Here is a 21,872-nt window from a genome sequence, read left to right as displayed (position 1 = left end):
GTAACTCCTCCTGTGAGGAATAAACAATGTTATATCATAGCTTTTCACAAGAAAGAGCTTGGCCTTGTGATGGCTGGCTATTGGCCACACTGAGGATAACGCATGTAAAAGAAGTAGTTTTTGAGGTTTTTTTTTGTCAAAAATAACCATCAAGATGCCATAGAAAGTGATAAGGGAGCCTTTAGCTCCTTTGTTGCAAAGTAGATTTTGGTTGGTTCAACCCTCTGGGGGGAAAAAAAACTATGACAAGTGTGAAACTCTGCAGGGGAACTGCCCAGTCATGTTTCCTGTTAGTCCATTTCAGAGGTTTTAGCAATTTGGCCACTTTTTAGGTCAAGTGACTTCAGTCTTTTTTTAAGTGTCCTCGCTGATATAAAGTGTTTTTAACAGAAAAGGTCCCAAGTATTAAATCAGTCAACGGATTTAAAGGTTAATAGTCTATATATTACAATTCCAATGACAACATTTTTGATTAGAATTTTGTTTCTCTGAGTTCTTTAAAGAAAGTTTTCTCATGTCCTTAACTTGATTATCCAACAACAATTAACTTCCCTCGTTCTAAATTCACCCAGCATCTTTTCTCATCTATAAACTTCCTTGTATTAAGTTGGCCTCAACTAACACTCTGTTGATTTTCAAAATCCAGATGATTTCACAGCATTTCCTCTCTGTCCTTTGTTTCCAACCAAACTCTTGTACCCACCACCGAAATCAGCAACCACCATATAACTGTTAACAGATTAAAGTTGTATTAGGCTCGGAACTGAAATTGCAATCTTATATCTTCTCCTTCACAAAAGTACCAAATTCCATCTTGGGAACATCAAACACCCCTTTCAGCCTATTGCCCTGGAAATCTTCATTCATGGCTTCATAGTTTCCAATTCCACTATTCCAGTGCTGTCTTGGCTGACCTCCCATTCTCCACCAGTCAACTTCTGCTGATCTAAAACTTTCCTGCCTTTATCCTACCTTAGACTAAACCCTGTCCACTCCTTATTGTTATCCTTTATGACCTACATTGGTCTCCCAGCTCTGCCATGATACAAATTTGAAATTCATTTTCTTAGGTTTAGTTCCATCCACAACCAGATCACTCCTTATTCCTATCGCCTAGTCTTCCACGATATTCACCTACTCTCGCTAAATTCTCTATTCATCTGAACCCAGCATATGTATTAAAAATAGTAAAAAAAATTAAACAAATCACACGTTCAATTCTAATTAATGTTTCAATTCCCAACTAATTATGTCAACTGAAAGTATTAGATGTGTTGTGAGTTAAAATGTTTGCCACTTCCCATTGTGAAGAAACTGAGTAGAAACTTAGATCAAAGCAAATGGGGCCCCCATTGTTTCCATAGCTACAAAAGGTATCATGGCAATGGAAAGCATGATCACTGAACTATAAAATAAGGCTCTGGAAATGAAATTTAACTCAATGGAAAATTAAAATTAAGGTTGTAGGCATGATGTAAGTTTCTTAAACATTGATGGGAAATGAAAATATGGCAGGAGAGAGGAATCCTGTGTCCAACTAGAAAGGGGAATCAAACAACATCAACTAAATGTGAACTAAAAAGTAATTTCTTCATGACATTAACATCAAACTAAGGAGCCTTTTTCCATCTGGTGAAATATGTTTGGAGAATTGAGAATGGAATTGATTTAACAATTACTGTCTGCTAAACGAGAAAAAATGTGAAATGGTCAGATTGGACTTAAAAGCAAATGCAGAATGCTGAAAATCTGGACTATTGAAGTGATTGTTTATTTCTATGTGGCTATTAAACTATTAGGACTGCTTTTAAGATTAGCCAGTTGTAAAAGATTAATCTGATGAAAAGTCATCAATCTGAACCTGGTGTATTGGTGTGTTACTTTATAAACTTTTGCAGTAAAAGATCTATATTAGATTTATTGAGTGTTCCAATAATTTCTGATTCTTTGTTAGAGTAAGAATGATTTTAAAATCTTTGATTTACATCATGTTTTCATTTGTCTGAATCATGAATATTGATACTGACTCAAGACCACAACCTAAATTGAATTAAAATGTCTCAATGCAAATACTTCTCATTTTAAATATGGTGTCAGTTGTTATTTTAATTATTTTACATTATTGGAAACAACAGTGTTTTCATTCCTTGCTGGGTACAGAACACACTATAGATTTAAAAAGTGTTCACAAAAATATGAATAAATAGAAATCATATGGGTTGTTACAAGTAAACCCCACTTTCTAACAGCTTGCTTCTTTCATGCCAACATTCTGGTCACACACATTTTATTGACTCTTTAAATGGATTGATTTTTTTTTAAAGCATTTGTCTCCCTTTATGGGAAATGGTAATTCTCCTTTCTTCAATTTATCAAACAACACAAAGTAAAACTCCATGCTGTAATAACTTATCCACATTTTGTGAACAAATTTTATTTTAAAAGGATTCCATGTGAAAAGAGTCAAAATTATACAGTTCAATTTATCAAACCATACGGTAGCTATACTAATTCCAAAATATTGTCAGAGGCTATCACCATGTTACATTACAAATTGGCCCATAAAGTGCCTATTTTTCTAAATTAATTTATTTTAATCTAAATTTTCTTAGAGTGGTTAAAGCCTTAATTTGTCAGTTTTCATTCATTCAGTATTTGTAGGACTACGATAATATGATCAGGCAGTAAAGCGAGGAAGGAAATGGCACTAATGACTTAAATTACATTTAAAAGAAAAATTCAAATTCATGAGGAGTTTTGATTCAGTAAATTAAAAAAACTGTTGGTAATTTAAGATAATTAGCAAAAGAACTACAGGTGACTTGTCATGAATTGCAAACACCAGCAGGTACAGTAGGACTTTTCAAAGGAGATGTGTATATACTTCAAGGGGAAGGTAAAGGGAGGAGCAATGCTAATTGGATAAATTCTTCAAACGAGCTAAATAAAAAAAGGTGCAATGGACTGTACAGCCTGTTTGTATATTGTTCTATAATGATTTCATGTCAATTAAATTGTATCATTTCTTGGTAGGTTACTGAAGCACACAATACCTACAGTAAAATTTGCAGTTCAAACTATCCCATATGTATTCCCAACTGGAGGAGACTGCTTACTAATATACAATCTGTGTGGAGTTAAGAGAAAACACAGATCTAAATATGAAAAAGCTAGAGCACAGGACTAACTCAATAATTCTTTCAAGGAGCTGGCACAGGCACAATGAACTGAATGGCCTCTCTGTGTTACATAAGTCCAATTGAAAGATGCAGGGGAGCAATGAAACTGACAATATTTGACTTCAGTATTCCTCTGAAACTAATAGCAACTTCTTAAGTCTGAACATGCACAGCTAAATACAGAAATTCAATAACTTGTCAGTGATTCTGCATATGTCCATTGGATACATTTATGTCTGACTGCAATCAAATTAATTAAATTAGTGGATGAAAATTTGTCTTTTTACTTATTTAGTTATGCTTAAATGGGATTCTAGGACCATAATTACTGTTCAAAAATCCCTCTGGCCCTAAAAAAACTAAATTGATATTTGTGGTATATCAAATTTTCCATTGCAACTCAGAAAATGTGCTATTGTTTATGCTACTTTAGCCTCTACCTTAATCCTACTTGTTAAATCCCAATCATTTAGCTTGTTTCCCTGTAAAAAGTAAAAGTGAAGCATAATCAGTTTTGCTTCATCATTTGCTGTCTTTGAGAATACTTCGACGTGATTGGTTGGACAACCCTTGACTTGTTACAGGTCCAACTTGTTATTAGGAAAGAGAAAATTCATGTTTCAGGATTGCAAGATCTTTGTGGGCAACGTTTTTCAAGGTCAGCACACAGCATCATCGGCCACAAAACATTAGATCATAATTTACAAGGAATTTAGTTTATAGCTCAAAACTTTTATGACATATGGGTGTTATACAGTAATTGAAAACATGTTTTGCAGAGCTGGAAAGTACGAAACTAATGATACAGAAAGATCATCCAAGTGAGCCAGAGACATTAAAATAAACTAATTGAAAATAAATCAGTAAGATAGCAAGACAGACAATGACTGGAGAGGTAGACAAAATATCTCCAAGGTGAAAGCAAACACAGTTGAAGGCAATGGGGAGAAAGTTTGCAAAAAAAAAATCAATTGCAAAAAAATCAACATCTGGCTGAGAAACTTGCACTGAAGGAAGAAGAGGAATATTAGTCACTGCTCTTGAAAGATATGTTGAGATCATGTGGAACACAGTGGGAGCTAAAGACATGTTTTAAGGAGAAATCAGCATAGTTGTTGGAATGGTAAACCATAGGGGAGGTGAACATCTCAGTTGCAGACAAAACAGAAATGTTCACTAAGACAGTTATGCCACTGTAAAGATGATCAAGCAAAAGCCTAAAATAAAGCATGCTACAGTATGGTATTGATTACAGAGACATGTCCAAAATCGTTGTCTCAAATTATTTGGGACTCCAAACTATTAAATATGATGGAATAAATACAGAAAGAAGGTGGATTTGGATAAGTATAAGAAAATTTGTGAACATCAACACAGACTTTCCTTCTTATGTGTTGTAATTTTTCTAACATATAGATTTTGAAGGCCAACCAAAAGTCAGTGATAAAACAATGAACAAGGCTATCCCTGAGAGAATGATTCCTCCAGGAAGTCGAAAAGGGAGGAAAGCTTGATGCTCAATGTGGGATCATCTACTAACAATGAAACATGTATGCTGCTTTGTTTTGATGGAATCACTGCATAACAATCAAAGTCAGAAGTTCAAATTTGTGAATTGATTTTGCAATGGTGTCACAGGTTGAAGATAGATTAGTACAACAATATAAGAAATCATTGCAGGCACAATTTATTTTGAAGTAAAAGACAATAATATTTAATTTCAAAATGAAATCTCAGAACTTTGAAGAAGAATTTGAGTACTTTGATGAAAATAAAACTTTTCCTATTGTTGAAAAGGTTAATTTTAAGAAACCAGAGGACAGTCAGATATGGGACAGCACGGTGGCTCAGTGGTTAGCACTGCTGCCTCACATCCTCGAACGACTGTCTGTGTGGAGTTTGCATGTTCTCTCTGTGTCTGCATGGGTTTCTTCCGGGTACTCCAGTTTCCTCCCATAATCGAAAAATGTGTAGATTAGGTAGATTAGCCATGGGAAATGCAAGGTTACAAGGATGGGGTGGGGTCTGGGTGGTCAGTATAGAGGTGATGGGCCAAATGGCCTGCTTCCCCACAGTACAGATTCTATGATATATTCTTTATGCTGGTGAATTGCAAACGGATTCTAAGCTAGGAAGTTCATATATCTTGTTGCAAATTAATATAGATGACAAAAATGATTGAGTATTGATTATCTCACTTAGTGAAGAAGAAAACCAAAGTTTGAATACACAAAGTAAAAATACGAAGTATGCCTATGAAGTTTAGAGTATGACACAGGGCAAAATATTCTAATAGCTGAACTTCACAAAGTATTCTGTTTTTATGCTATCCAAGTAATTAGTGTAATTAAAAAGTAATTCAAATATTTAAAGTTAATACATTACTTAAAAGAAAACTTACATCAGGCATTTTTGGGGTTTCTTCCAAGAGCTCAGTAAATATCATTAAGATCTCAGAATTGATGCAATTGTTAAAGTAATTTGTTATCAGGTCTTCCTCAGAGATATTTCAAACCTACATCAGTGTCTTTCCTAATCCTTAATATTATTCTTTTACCTTAGTCTGGCATGTAGCTATATCAAAGTCAATAATTCTTTTTGCCCAGCTGTATTTAATCACTGTGAAAATGCATAGCTTCAGTAACTTCGGAATTTATGTAGGTATTTTGCAATGCTGCCAACATTAACACACTGTTTCAACAGCAGGCAGTCTTCAGGAATACTGTTGCTGGCTATTTCATTATCATGCATCGAGACACTGTGCACAGTAGTCTTGTTAATAAGAATGTCTCATTGCTTGGAAAACAAAAAAAAACCCAGGCTGAAAGTTAGTGATAAAGGAAACTTCATTGTCCATAAGTACAGGAGTGTGCTACAGTACTATTTCATTGACAAAGTACAAAAGCTGTGAAAATTAGATTTGAACATTAATCTTATACATATGGTGTATATGTTGGCAATTACACGAACAGCTTGTATTTCCAGTGGTTCCTGATACTATAATAAAGAATGGCTGAAATGTATGCTTGACCTGCTCTACTTAGTTTGAATTTTATATGGCACTTTGGGCCCGCTTGTAAGCTTTTGCAGAACTATCCGACATCCAGAAGTTCTGTGTTATTTGCAATGATATGAATTCCTTTGATTATTGTCTAGAGTTGTAGATAGATCTAGGTCAATTCTCAGCCAGTCCTAAATACTATCCCATTAGAGTTGCATTGAGGCAGTCCAAATATTTAATTGCACAACTTCAGCCTAAAAAGATTAAGTTGAATTTGAACTGGAGGCCACAATTTATAAATTAAGATTTATATAGTTAAATATATAAAGCAGTCTTTATTTTCAAAATACCAATATTAATAATCCCACTAATATTGGGACCAGCTGCAACATAATACTATATATGGTCTTTAAAGTACTTAGGTGTGATTTAAATACAAGTTCATTCCTGTTTTTCCATTAACAGAGTAAAATACTGCACAAATGGCTTTCGTGCAGCAAATAGCCTGAATTGCTTTCCTACATCACTGTTAGAGACAAAGTCCACCATCTTCTTCAAAGGGAGAAAAGACAAATAAAGTAGTTGAATCAGGTAAGATAATAGGATTACAGAAAAGCAGAAAATGCTGGAGAAACTCAACACCTATGGAGAGAGAAACAAAGTTAACATTTTGAGTCTGATAAGTCTCTTCTTTGGTGTTCCAGCAATTTCTATTTTTATTTTGGATCACCAGGAACTGCAGTACCGTAGTTTCATTTAAATTACAAGATTATGTGATTAATTCTGATTTGCTGTACCAAATGGCTTCTATGGGTAAATACAATTTTATAACACCAGTGGAGTCTCTTAAGACTGAAGTTCTTGATGTGAAAGATTTAAAGAGTTTTGGAAATGGGAATATCTCCACTAGTGCAGTTTCTGCTTCTTTAAAAGAATAGTTTTTCATATGTTAAGCTAAATCAACTTAGATAAAATAATTATAAAGCATTTAATAGGTTAAAAATTGGAAAGGTTTTCTTCTTATAAATCACCGCTATTGGAACGTATTACATTCCAAGAACCACCTACTTCAAGAGGTATTCAGGAGAAGGAGAAAGGCCAAAGGATTCTGATGTGAAGATCCTCCTTCAGAGAAAGAATGGCCACAATGAGTAACAGTTGTTGACCTTCGGATTGCATGATTCCCACACAGACACTTTATATGTAGGCTCCAAAGCAGCTTCACTCAGGAAAAAGGCTGTAACAAATGAATGTTGGTCACAAAACTAGGAATTGACAGATTGCAAGAATATTACAGCAAATTTGTTTATAACCAAGCAAGATATGTGATCACTCCCTTCTACCCTTAATAGGTTTTCTCCTCAACTATCCATCCTATTCAGTTTCAATATTATTGTTATTCTAACCCTTGATTCCCTCTGAGCAGTCCAGTCCTGACATTCATCGCCCACTGAAGTGAAATTCAGCATAAAGAAACTATTCATAAAGAGTTTAAACATTTCTAAGATTGTAACCCTTGAAATTTCCTGAAAAACAAGATTAGGACATTGTGTTGAGGCATAATATTCTAGGTAGTCTATAACTTTTTTTTAAACAGAGCTTCAGTCATTTTTTCCAGGATGAATCTTGGACACAGCATAATTGTCAATAAAACCAACAAGAAGGCAAGAGAACATTTTCCACACAATGAGTGCTTATGATTGAGAATGCATTGCCTGTTAGAGTAATGGAAGCAAATTCAATAGAAAATTTCAGAAGTGAACTTGATATGGACTTGAAAAGGAAAATGTGCAAGGTTACAAGAAAGTAGGACTAATTGAATTGCTGTATCAAAGAACTACTGTGGATACAATATGCTGAATATTTCAGTGTTGTCTAATTCTATGCTAAGCAATTATGCATTTACATTCACTGGTCTTCCTATTTTCTTTAGATTAGATAATATTCAAAACATTTTTACTGATTTTTCTGGATTTACCAGTATCCAATTTGTTCCTTAACGCTGTTCTATTTTAAAATAAAACAATGATCTGAAAATAAGAATCCAAATTGGAAATTGGTATGACTATTTAGCTTAATAATCCTAGATACATCATAGAACATTACCCTCAACAAAAGCAAAACATTATTTAATTTTAAAGAGCACCCAAAAACTATATAAGCAAGCTGCGGGATAGGCGAACTATCTTTTGGAACAAAAACAGAAGTTGCTGACAAAGCTCAGTAGGGCTGACAGCACCTGTGGGAAGAAAGCAGAGTTAACATTCAGAGTCTGGTGCATCTTCATTAGAACTGAAAGCAGTTCGGAAAATGTGATATTTACGTGAGGTTGCAGGGTACGGGGTGGTGAGCGGATAGATGGGAGCCCAGAAAGAGACAGAGGGATAGGAAAGGGGTGGGTAAATAAGGGGACTACTGGTACTAGGCCAGACAGAAAGAAGCTGAATAAGTGATAATGAAAACTGAAAAAGGGAGAGAATATGTTGGCAGTGCTGAAAGCAACACAGGTCATGACAGGAACAGGGTATTAGAATGGGTAGAAAAACCTAGAAGGTTGGAAACAGGCTCTAAAGTTATGGAACTTGATACTGAATCCTCGAGGCTGCAGGGTTTCCAAGTGGAAAATAAGATGTTGTTCTTTAAGCTTGCGCTAAGGCTCACTAGAACACTGGGTAAAAACGAGGACTGCTGATGCTGGAAACCAGAGTCTGGGTTAGAGTGGTGCTGGAAAAGCACAGCAGGTCAGGCAACATCCAAGGAGCAGGAAAATCAGGAATAGCTTTTGAGGATCCTGAAGGAGAACTGTTGCTGGTGTTTTTAAATCTGTAGTCTGTACTGTTTGTCCTGTTCGGTTCCAAACACGGCTGGTTTAAAAGAAGTCCGGACACTGCAACAGACCTACAACAAATGAGTCGACTATGGTTGCAGGGAATTGTAGGTTGTGAGGAAGATATATGGATATTAGGAGAAAGGTATAGAGGGGACGTCAGAGGAAGGTTATTTACGCAGAGATTTGTGAATGCATGGAATGTGTTGCCAGCGGTGGTGGTGGAAGCAGACTCAGGGACATTTAAGCAACTGCTGGACATGAACATGGATAGCAGTGAGTTATTAGATTCCCTACAGTGTGGAAACAGGCTCTTCAGCCCAACAAGTCCACACCAACCCCTCGAAAAGTAACCCACCCAGACCCATTTCCCTCTGACTAATGCATCTAGCACTTTGGGCAATTTAGTATGGCCAATTCACCTGACCTGCACATCTTTGGAGTGTGGGGGGAAACCGGAGCACCCGGAGGAAACCCACGCAGACACGGGGAGAATGTGCAAACTCCAAACAGACAGTCGCCAGAGGCTGGAATCGAACCTGGAACCCTGGTGCTGTGAGGCAGCAGTGCTAACCACTGAGCCAACATGCCCCCCTCACCCCAAGGGATACTTAGTTTAAGTTATTTTATTTTACATTTGGATTAACCCTCAGCACAACATCGTGGGCCAAGGGGTCTGTTCTGTGCTGTACTTTTCTATATCTAAAAAGGTGGACATATCGGTGTCCCTCCCCCACAGAAGGTGACATCATCAGGGCAGATGTGACTGAGACAAAGTAACTGTGAGAATGGGATGGAGTCCTTACAGGAAGCACTTGTAGTGGATATCAGTGATCAGTCTTTCCCCAGAAATGGAAACACAGATGTTGAAGAAAGGAGGAGTCAGAGGTGGACCAGGTGAAAGTGGGGGCAGAGTGAAACTTGGAAGTGAAACTGATAAATTTGTCCAATTCCAGACAAGAGAGGGAAGCTCCAATTATGTCATTAATGTAGTGAATAAAGAATTGTGGGGAGGGGCCCAATTAGGGCTGGAACAAAGAATGTTCCACATGCCCCACAAAGAGACAGGCATAAATGGGACCCATGCAGCACCATTGGCTTTGATTTGAAGAAAGTGAAAGGAGTTAAAGGAAAGGTTGCTCAGTGTGAGGATGAGTTCATCCAGGTGGAGGTGATTGGTGGTGGATGGAGCATGGTTCAGGCCATTGTTCCAGGAAGAAGTGGATAGTCCCGAGATCACCCTGATGGGGAACGGACGTGTCCAGGAACTGCACATCCATTGTAAAGAGGAGGCAGCTGCTGTCCATGAACATTTTATTTTGGAAATAAAAACGACATTTAATCAGTGCTGCCAATGCAAAATTTATGTATGGGCTTGAGAAGGCAAACGGATGCTACTTCACGGAACACTGCTTCGTAGGCATGACAGAGTACAAGATGTCATATTTTCCAATCAGCAAAGTTCTCACGATTACCTAATGCGTTCATATTTCAGTACCCTCTGCTATTTTTAAGTAGGCGTTGATGCACTCAATAGAATCTCACATCCAAGTGTTGCACTTTTACAGAAATTTTGCTGATCAGATAATTTGTTCTGAAGCATTAATACAAACTACATAATTATTTTCAACAGAATTAACTTTTCAACAGGTGCTCCCTTGCAGTTTTTCCCTTCTTCACACTGGTCAGTCATACAATTTTTAAGGTATAAATTCCAATCATTCACCATGGAATCACAGACAATTTATTGAAGCCATTATTACTGTTGCAACTTCACAATGGAGCTATTATTTCAACATCAATCAAATGCTTTTTCACCATCTTTCTCAATATTTCTTCTTCTCATTATCTGTTTTTTTTCTTCATGTCGAATGGTCCACTGTGGTCTCACCTTGCCTTCAAAGTAAGCTTTTCCACCTGGCATTGTGGGAAGATTTATAACCTCATACTCAATGTTTATGAAATGTTACAAATGGACCCTCTCTTGCTAAGACGTCCTGGTGTGCAACTCAAGTCCAGACTTTCAGATGCCACCATTGTGACACAAGATGTAATAACTCAGGAAGCCACCTGGGAAGGAACATTATTTATTGTTGAACACCAAAATAGAGCTGCTACTCATGGCACACTCAAACTGGTCTCAGCCTAGGACAGACAGATCTGCAGGCACATCCTGGGCTCTGCTTTATAGTGGTTTTTTAAAATCTGTATTTCTAATCATCCTGTTGAGGCTTTGTTAACACCTCTGAAGTACGTGGGACTTGAACCTGGGCCTCCTGGTCCAGGAGAAAGTGAGGAGTGCAGATGCTGGAGATCAGAGCTGAAAATGTGTTGCTGGAAAAGCACAGCAGGTCAGGCAGCATCCAAGGAATCGACGTTTCGGGCATGAGCCTGAAGAAGGCCAAAGAAGAAGGGCTCATGCCCGAAACATCGATTCTCCTGCTCCTTGGATGCTGCCTGACCTGCTCCTGGTCCAGAGATAGGGACATGCCTACTGAGTTACAAATGGGCCCCTAAAGGATCTAGGTGATCAGTTCGAGTTGGATAGGCTATTTCCTGTTACAAGGGAACTCATAATAAACAAGCTTCAGAGGTAGATTAATTCGTGATTCCCATAAGCCTTATAGGTGGTATCACATCCCTTCCTTTCCAAGCAGCTCCCCCTCGCTCTGTAATGATGGGGGCCTCCTGTGTTGGCTAGTACATGGACCCATTCTTGGTGCTTTCCAAATCTGGTTAATGGGCATATAATAAATAGGCAAATGTCTCTTCAGTGAAGACTGAAGAGTCACTTCAGGGGGTTTGTCCTTGGTGGCGTGTCTCTCGAAACAATTGCCTCTGTGGAGGGTAGATTGCAGATGCAGTGGGCATAACTCAGGATTCATGAGGCAAATTGCTTTTGCAATGTTCCAGCACAAAGGACCCATCCTTATATTCTCATCTGTGGTAAAATCAATTCAGAATGCAAATAAATGCAATGTATATTTTACAAAAAGTAAACATGACACATTGAGGTCAGGGTAGGAATCTACACATCAATTCATTTAAAAAACCATTACAATAACTAGACAGCAATATAAAAGAGACTGGTCTGCATCGGAATTATTGTTGCATTTCTACACATTGACATTTTGGTATTTGACTTGCTGCCAAGACTTAGACAAACTTCTTAACCAAGAGAACCGTAGTATGTTAGTTAGTCTAGCTTTGGAATGAATGAGTTGTTGGTATGTTCAAGCAACAACTAGTTTATTATAAATTGTAGGAACTGTATACAGCTCACATGAATAGGTTTTACACTGTTGAAACCTGAGCATTCTTCCTCTAAGTCTTCCATTCATCAGTTCTCTTACATCATCCTTATAACAGGTACTATTTACACAGTTCCAAGTATTAACTCTCAAATTCTAATGTTACAGAATCTGAATTAACTTTAGCACTAGACTTTGCTTTATATTTCATATTTTTTAAAAAAAGAACAATTCTCTCCTTGAAGTTGCTTCCTATTATTTCTCTCTCTAAGCTGCAGTCTGAATCAGAGACAATCAAATATTCGATCACCCAGGACCGATTCCTTGCTTTCTAGACTACAGCAATGACTACATTTGAAAAGTAGTTCATTGGTGACAAAGCATACTATGTTAACAGAATCCTTTCACTCTTTTGACACCAGAACTTCAATTATTTGCCATTACAGGGACTTGTCCCCACATTGTCAAACTAGTGTTCAATAATCGGGAATTAACCAATTGTCTTTTAACAGGTGCAGTGGCAGAAATGAGGATCAAAAACACTAGTAGATGACAATATAAAGCTCAGGAGGAAACAAAGGAGTAGGAAAGAAGGAAGGAAATACAGGAATGGCCAGAATCCATAAAAGGAAACTAATGAAGATTAAGAAATAATGGCAGAGTAAACAATTCTAAATGTCATTATAATACTTCAAATAAAATTGATGTATGTATGCCAACATTTCTACTACTGTTGATTTTAATTTTAGAATTTGGAAAACTAAATTAGGAAGAAAGACTACAATCATGAAAATGGCTCACATGAACACTTGACAACTTAAGAAGTAAAAAATGTTCTTCAAATAAGGGGTGGTTCAAATGAATTCTGGCTGGGAATCAATAGCACTGCTACACTAACCTTTGGTGTGCAAAATATTTGTAGGGATTAAGTATAATGTAAAGTAAACACACTTATTTTTAGTGTACAGTACCATTCAAGAACAGAGCTAAACCTAAGAAAGGGGTGATCAATTACATTGGGGGCTAATGGCTTTCTCCTATTGTTAAAAGTTAGTTCACTGGCAAAATAGTGAAACAAAATGAGTCCAAATATGTGAGGCAGCCAACAGTTATAATAACCTTAAGATTGTTTATATAGGATTTGATTCCCTCATACTGTACATGGCTAATACTTCAGTCTCTGGCCTAGCAGCAGTCCCAAGACCACAAATTTATATTCAGTAGATTATCCCCAACACCGTAAACTTATCTAGAACTTTTCCTTTCAGTATACATGCTCCCCTTACAGAGATTAAACCCAACAAACAATATCTGGAATGTATATTTATTCTGCATCACTGCTGCTTCCTGACATCTGGGCACAAATGATCTCCACAAAATCTTTGTCTCAGCCCCCACGGGATGTTCAAACTAGTCGTCCAAGGTAGATTGCTTTGGGATATTTCTTCTGTAGCACTGACCACTGAACAAAAAAGTAATCTGACAAATTGTAGAGTATCTTCCCTGAAAGAGATAATGTTTCAACTCGGCAGATGCTCTCTACGTAGATAATCAACACTTTCTTCATTCCAAGGATTCCGAGCAGCAGAGCAGATACACAAAGGGGCACACATGTTCCTGGACCATTACACAGCACCTGCACAGGAAAAAAAAGAGAGGAAGGTCATTTGCATGAATGACAGGTCTGAGAGTTTAGTGTAGCCAGTGTGCATCATAAAATCTCTGCCCTCCTCGTGTTGGTCCAATATGAAATATGCCTTTCAATGGTTTATCTGAAACTATGAGGGAAAGAGGGAGAGGATGTGAATGGTGGAAAGGGAGGGGGAGGAGGAGGTGTCAAGCAAGTTGGGGGAGGGAAGGTGTCGAGCGAGGGGGTGTAGGTGACACAGTCGAGGATTTGGTGGAGAGGTGCAAGGGAGTGAGAGTTGGGAGAATCGAGAACAAGGAGTCACTGTTTAAAAATAAGATGCCACCCATTTAAAACAGAGATCAGGAAACATTTTTTTCTCTCAGAGGGTTGAGAGCCTTTAGTGTTCCTGTCCTCAAAAAGCAGTGGATGTAGAATATTTAAACATTTCTAATGTAGAGGTACTTCGATTCTTGATGACCAAGAGATGAAAGAATATGGGGAGTATGAATGAATGTAGAGTTGAGGTCTAAATCAGACCAGCCAGGATGTTACTTAATGGGAGGACAGGCTCAAAGGGCTGAGTGGTCTACTGTTGTTCTGTGGGGATTCACGTGTTTGAGAAAGAGATAGGAGGGAGGTGTAGCGTGACAGAGAGTGAGCAGAAGGAACTGTGGACTGAGACAGAGAGGAGGGAGGTGTAAAGTGAGAGCAAGCAAGGAGAGGGGTATGGAGCAAGAGCTAGAGAGGAGGGTAGTGTAGAGAAAGAGCAAAGGAGGAGAGATGTAGAGTGAGAGTGTGAAAGGAGGGAAATGTAGAGCGAGATAGATAGTGAAGGGAAATCGAGAGAGGGAAAGAAAGAGGAGGGAGCAGTGGAATGAAAGAGCAAGAGGAGGGAGGTGGAGAGTAGTGGAGAGGAGAGGGAGAGAGAGAGGAGGAAGGTGTAAAGTAAGAAAAAGAAGCAGAGCAAGAAAGAGAGGGAGGATATGTAGAGTGAGAGAAGTGTGGGTGAGAGACCAATGGAGGCAGAGAAGTAGAGAGATGGGGCATGCAAGGAGCGCCAGACAATGCAGGGGCAAGAGAGGAAAGAAAGAGAGAAGTTTAAATTTTGTGCCAATATTTTAGTACACAGAATTTAGCAGACAGTCATGATTGAAAAGATTAGCTTCACCATGACAATAAGCCACCCAGTTACTCGATGTCATCCCCAGGTCTATGCCACAATATGGTGGGACTTTAAGAAGAAAAATAAATTCTGCCAGGATTTCCACTCCAGTGATCTTTGGGGGAAGTTCATAAACGTGGAGGTCTGGAATGGGCAGAAACAGCTCAGCTGTGATGCCTGCTCCAACCCACCCAATCGAAAATGCTGCTGTTTAGGCTCAGACATGAAGACAGACAGGTCTGAAATTCCAGCACTTATGAAACCACAGCCAGACACAAGTTACTGGCTTTCAGAGACGAAAAAAGCGACAGAAGATCCAAAAGATTATTAAATATTAAATTAAATTACATACTAAAATAACTTCACTAAAGCTAACAGTGTGAACATAGCAGGCAATGATCTAATTCAACTCTGCCAGCCAAGAATAAACCCCTAACTAAGGAAAACATTTTGTTACATTCCACATGCACACTGTAAATCATAAATGCTACATCGTAAAAGGCTGATTGAGTTTCATTGATGTGTTAAATGAAGTAATGGTGTGAAATTAGATATCCACAATTACTTGACATCACTCAAGATAAATAGCAGTAACAACAGCCCTCAAAATTAAAAGATTAATTATCTTTTAAATTTGAAAACAATATGGTACTAAAAATGACTGCAATTCCTATTTCTCCTCTCAGTCCAGATTATTTGTCCCCTCTCACCAGCTAGATCTTGCTCTGTTGTCCCATAACATGCTGTCCCTCAATTTAGAAAGCATAAACAGCACTACAAATCCCCTCCTCATTTGCCCTTCCCTCAAGCTCCCATATGTCAATTACAACAATGCAAAGCCTTCCTTTGCTCTCTACCCCAGCTCCAACATCCTCAAATTTACTCTCTAAATCTCATCTCCCTAATTGCAGTCTCATTCTCTCCTCATTAACCAAAAGTCTCAGACCTAACTCTACCTGGCGTCTTTCTCCAATCAGTGGCCCTGCTCCAACCCCCTCACTCTGCTGGGAGCTTTCGACCTCTCTGCACCTTTACCCTTATCCAGCCTTGAGCTCATCTCTTGCCTTCTCTGCTCTCCCTTCACCTTCATGTTTCAAACATAATCCTCCCTCAATCCTGGTCTAATTATTCCCGCTGTGTATAGCTACGTTCATCCTAAAAAGCAAAGGTAGTCTCCATTCCCGCAAGTGAAAAAGGAAATTACTTGGATTTATCTTGACTCTTTTATGATCTCTTATGGTTGCAAGATGCTTTCCAATCAACCAAGAATCTTTTGAAATAGACAATAAGTGCAGGAGTAGGCCATTCTGCCCTTCGAGCCTGCACCACCATTCAATATGATCATGGCTGATCATCCTTAAATCAGTAGCCTGTTCCTGCCTTATCTCCATAACCTTTGATTCCACAATCCTTGAGAGCTCTATCCAACTCTTTCTTAAATGAATCCAGAGACTGGGCCTCCACTGCCCTCTGGGGCAGAGCATTCCACACAGCCACCACTCTCTGGGTGAAGTGGTTTCTCCTCATCTCTGTCCTAAATGGTCTACCCCGTATTTTTAAGCTGTGTCCTCTGGTTTGGCACTCACCCATCAGCAGAAACATGTTTCCTGCCTTCAGAGTGTCCAATCCTTTAATAATCTTATATGTCTCAATCAGATCCCCTCTCAGTCTTCTAAACTCAAGGGTATACAAGCCCAGTCGCTCCAGTCTTTCAGTGTAAGGTAATCCCGCCATTCCAGGAATTGACCTCGTGAACCTACGCTGCACTCCCTCAATAGCCAGAATGTCTTTCCTCAAATTTGGAGACCAGAACTGCACACAGTACTCCAGGTGCGGTCTCACCAGGGCCCTGTACAGCTGCAGAAGAACCTCTTTGCTTCTAAACTCAATCCCTCTTATTATGAAGGCCAGCATGCTATTAGCCTTCTTCACTACCTGCTGTACCTAAATGCTTACCTTCATTGACTGGTGTACAAGAACACCCAGATCTCTCTGTACTGTCCCTTTATCTAAATTGATTCCATTTAGGTAGTAATCTGCCTTCCTGTTCGCACCACTAAAGTGGATAACCATACATTTATCCACATTAAACTGCATCTGCCATGCATCTGACCACTCACTTAACCTGTCCAGGTCACCCTGTAATCTCCTAACATCCTCATCACATTTCACCCTGCCACCCAGCTTAGTATTATCAGCAAAATTACTAATGTTATTGCTAATACCATCTTCTATATCATTAACATATATTGTAAAAAGCTGCGGTCCCAGTACTGATCCCTGCAGTACCCCACTGGTCACTGCCTGCCATTCCAAAATGGAGCCGTTTATCACTACTGTTTGTTTCCTATCAGCCAACCAACTTTCAATCCAAGTTATTACTTTGGTCCCAATACCATGCGCCCTAAGTTTGCTCACTAACCTCCTATGTGGGACTTTATCAAAAGCTTTCTGAAAGTCCAGGTACACTGCATCTACTGGATCTCCCTCATCCATCTTCAGAGTTACATCCTCAAAAAATTCCAGAAGATTAGTCAAGCATGATTTCCCCTTCATAAATCCATGCTGACTCTGACCTATCCTGTTACTACTAACCAGATGTGTCGTAATTGCATCCTTTATAATAGACTCCAGCATCTTTCCCACCACTGAGGTCAGACTAACTGGTCTATAATTTCCTGTTTTCTCTCTCCCACCTTTCTTAAGAAGTGGTATAACATTAGCCACCCTCTAATCCGCAGGAACTGATCCCAAATCTATCGAACTCTCCTAGTTACTGTCCTAACGTACAAAATGCTACAATCAACTTACACACTTAGTTAGACACAAAATGACGTTTGGCCTTCGATATAGAGGAGACCACGGATCTCCATCTCGCTGAATTACTCCTCACCCTCAATAACTCTTCCCATTTCCTCCAAATCTAGTGAGTAGCCATGGACACTTGCACAGGCCCTAGCTACGCCTGCCTCTTTGTTGGCCACATCAATAAGTCCCTCTTCAGTGCATACATAGGTACTGATCCCTAACACGTCTGCCGTTACATCGATGACTGCGTCAGGGCTGCCTCCTGCACCCAGGCTGAACTGCAACAGTTCATCATCATTGCAGAAAACGTCCATCCTGCCCTTAAATTCACTTGGTCTATCTCAGATACCTCAATCCTCTTCCTTGACCTCTCAGTTTCCATCTCCTGCGACAATTTATGGACCAACATTTACTACAAACCTACAGACTCCCATAACTACCTGGACTACACCTTCTCCCACCCCGTATCCTGCAAACACTCCATCCCACTTTTCCAATTCCTCCATCTCAGTCATATCTCCTCTGATAAGGTGATGTTCCACTCCCAAGCATCCAGATATCTACCTATTTTAAACAACGTGCTTTCCACACCTCTGTCGTCCAGACCGCCCTCCACCACACCTCCTCCAAATTCCCCACTTCACTGCTCTAAACCCTTCCCCCCTCCAAACATAATAAAGGCAGAGTTCCCCTCAACATTACTTTAGGGTGGCACAGTGGCTCAGTGATTAGCACTGCTGTCTCACAGCACCAAGGACCTGGGTTTGATTCCTGCCTCAGACGACTGTCTGCGTGAACTTTGCACCTTCTCCCAATGCCTGCATGGGTTTCCTCTGGGGACTCTAGTTTCCTTCCACAATCCAAAGATGTGCAGGTCAGATGAAGTGGCCATGATAAATTGCCCGTTGTGTTAGTTACATTAGTTAGTGATAAATTTGGGTTGGGGAATGGATCTGGGTGGGTTACCCTTCAGAGGGTCAGTGTGGACTTGTTGGGCCAAAGGGCCTGTTTCCATAGTGTGTAGGGAATCTAATCTAATCACTTTCTGCCCCACCAGTCTCCGCATCCAAAGCATCATCCTTAAACACTTCCGGCAACTACAACTAGATCCCATCAACAAAAGCATTTTCTCCTCCCCACCCCGCTCTGCCTTCCGCAAGGACCATTCCCTTTGCCACTCCTTGCTTTGCGCCATCCTCCCCACCCTTCCCCTCCCCCAACCGTAAAAGATGCAAAACCTGCCAACACACCACCTCCCTCACCTCCATCCAGGGCCTCAAACAGTCCTTAAGGTGAGAGAGGTTTACCTGCCTCTCCTCCAACCCAGTTTACTGTATCCAGTGCTCCCAATATGGTCTTCTCTATATCGGGGAGACCAAATGTAACCTAAGGGTATGTTTTGCTGAACATCAAAGCTGGGCCTGTAAGGGCGAGCCTGACCTCCCAGTCACCATCCATTTCAATTTCCCTTCCCACTCCTTCTCTGACATGACCATCCTTGGTCTCCTCCATTGCCACAATGAATCAGAGCGCAAGCTGGAGGAACAACACCTCATCTTCTGCCTGGGCAGCCTACAGCCCGGAGAACTTAACATTGGGTTCCCCAATTTCACATAACCTTTCCACCCGTTCCCCAGACTCCCTTTCCAGCCCCACCTCCTTCCCTCCAACCAACCCTTCCCTCCAACCAACCCTTCCCTCCAGCTACCAACCAGGTCATACCTACCACATGCATCCACCTATCACTACCTCACCACTCTCCCAACCCATAACCATTCTGCTCCCCCCCCCCCACCTTTATCTGCAGCTCCCCCTACCCTCACCTATATTCCTTCTTCATCTCCTGATGCTGCCTGGCTTACTGTGTTCTTCCATCCTCCTGCTTGTCCAATTTGAATTCCATAATCTGCAGTTTTTTTGGTCTGCGACATTAATTGATTCTATCTGTTTATAAATAACAATTTTCTATCAATTTCAGTACAGGTCAAATCCACAGCCTTTCCAGTGCAAAAATGCCCCGTGCATGATATGTCTTCCATACGGTGTTCAGAATTTAGCTGGCAGGAAGCAAGTGCCTGCCTAGGGAAGCACGACTATTGTGTTGAGCACTGGGGGGTTGGGGGGGAAAACGTATCTGGAGGGCATCCAGATCATAACACAGCCCTTCAGCTTTAAATTGCTGCATTGAGGTTTCCCCAGTGTAAACCATTTTAGCCAACAAATCCAAACTGCCTTGTCTTTTTTTTAAATGGCATATAATATGGAAACTGACACTAATTATAGTGGATGTAACAATTCCTCCAAAAACATCACTTGAGCAAGGATGTTATCTTCACAAGATAGGTTTGAAGATGGACTTTGGCTTACTTGATCAGCATCTTCCAAAACATGACCATTTCATACAATCCATTTCAGCTGCTGATCCCACTGTGCATAAAGCAGTGCCTCTTTCTGCATTTGGAGCATACCTTTCACAACACTGATTATTGTGCTGAGCTACTGAGACATGTATTGCAACTGTGTCCTGGGTTGACTTTCTGTCTGCCATTAATTATGTTATAACCTTCTGTAAGAGTCACCTCTTTTCAGATTGAAGACTCTTATGCTGTTCATCTTTGCATGCTTCTGGTACCTTGCCCAAGTTACATTCTTCACACATGAGCTCATTGAAAGCAGTTTGTGCTCATTGTGAGGCTGAAATATTTATACAGATCATTTTCAACAAGTAAAGTCAAATGTCTTAAAGAACTAATTTTGAATTAGGATCTTTAAAACAAAAATGAAGAGAATGATTTATATGAAACAATACAGAACTGAAACACTCTTGGTAAATGCTTAACTGTATCAAAAGTAATGCCTTCAAATGAGCCTCATGATGAAATGTTGTAAATCATCACTTGCTCCCATCTCTTGGAGGCTATCAATTCTACATGAGTGAAGAGGTACATCACCAAATCCAATGTGTTAGTTCAGCCTATGATAAATTATATCCTTGAGTTTCAGAATTGTTATATCAGACCCAACACTAAACTCAAAAGTCTATTGGGCAACGGTTCTCCCCATGCTTCTTCATTGTAAAACTTGAATAATGTGGAGATGCCATTTCAAGACCCTAGGATATCAATATCAATGGTTATCTGAGAAGAATCATGTGGGAAGCCACCAGAACAAACATAAGTGTCCTTACGTTAAGTATAGAGACTATGATGACCTCATATTAGTGGAGAGGAACAGGACATATCGGTAGAATGCCCAACTGAATGAAATACTCTCCTCAGTGTTGAGCCAGGGATCTCTCTCACATGGAAGGCCAAAGGAAATATTCCAAAGCCTCTATGGAGAACTGCTCTGTTGTCAATGCAAATGGGAAACCGACACCCAAATGCAAGCAAAATGCCAATTTCATAATCAAAAATAGTGTCATGATCTTCCAATCAATAGAACAGTCACAGAGAGGGAACAGTGAGAAAAATGGAGGGGAGGGGGTGGTTGGGTTGGTTATTAAAATTGTTGGCAGCTGGTCAAGCCAACAATCCACCATCACTTCTAAGGATGACCGATCTCGTCATAGTGAAAGAGCCTGTTCAACCAGGATAGGCTCATAAACCAATTACAAAACCATGGCCAAGTGACATCTCATTCCCATCCACAGAAGAAATTACCCTCAACATGAGGATCTGCCAATAGAATGGGACAAAGATTGAAGGCTAAAAGATGAATTAGTAATTCCTCTCAGAAGTACTCCCTCAATGAGAGGGAAAATATATCATCAGCAAATTTATTTCCAAATGAAGCATGTAAATTCATTGTCTAGTGGAGGCCCACCCTTCCTAAATCCTTGATTTGCTCTGGTGACTATAACAGCAGCTTGGCTGACTTAAAGGGAACAGAAGTTTCAGATGGTCTAGCAGCCACTTCAAAGAATTTCAGGGGTGACAAGGTTACACTTCATATTTGTGGGCAGATTTGGGCCACTTTCTGAACCAAACCAATTCATACTGGCTTTGGAGCCAA

At 39.7% G+C, this 21,872-nt stretch overlaps 1 protein-coding gene and 1 long non-coding RNA gene across 4 annotated transcripts in view; one reads left to right on the top strand and one right to left on the bottom strand.

Annotated features, from left to right (window-relative positions):
- LOC140480051 (uncharacterized) overlaps positions 1 to 21,872 on the top strand; it is a 64,847-nt gene that overhangs the window by 5,913 nt on the left and 37,062 nt on the right. The window contains exons 2-3 of one of the 2 annotated variants that reach the window (XR_011961182.1): positions 6,646 to 6,771; positions 12,771 to 12,873. This is a non-coding gene — a long non-coding RNA (uncharacterized lncRNA). Of the gene's footprint in view, positions 1 to 6,645; positions 6,772 to 12,770; positions 12,874 to 21,872 lie in introns of those variants that run through there. The other variant, XR_011961181.1, reaches the window with a different exon arrangement.
- The window catches only part of alg14 (ALG14 UDP-N-acetylglucosaminyltransferase subunit), a 114,697-nt gene continuing 104,847 nt past the window's right edge, over positions 12,023 to 21,872 (bottom strand). For both annotated transcript variants that reach the window (XM_072574612.1, XM_072574610.1), the window contains exon 4: positions 12,023 to 13,894. In XM_072574612.1, coding sequence (XP_072430713.1) covers positions 13,664 to 13,894 — 231 coding nt within the window. In that variant the 3' untranslated portion in view covers positions 12,023 to 13,663. The remainder of the gene's footprint in view (positions 13,895 to 21,872) is intronic.

The sequence above is a fragment of the Chiloscyllium punctatum genome, chromosome 7 (assembly GCF_047496795.1).
Source record: "Chiloscyllium punctatum isolate Juve2018m chromosome 7, sChiPun1.3, whole genome shotgun sequence".
Lineage (NCBI taxonomy): Eukaryota > Metazoa > Chordata > Chondrichthyes > Orectolobiformes > Hemiscylliidae > Chiloscyllium > Chiloscyllium punctatum.
This window is presented reverse-complemented; position numbering and strand designations above follow the sequence as displayed.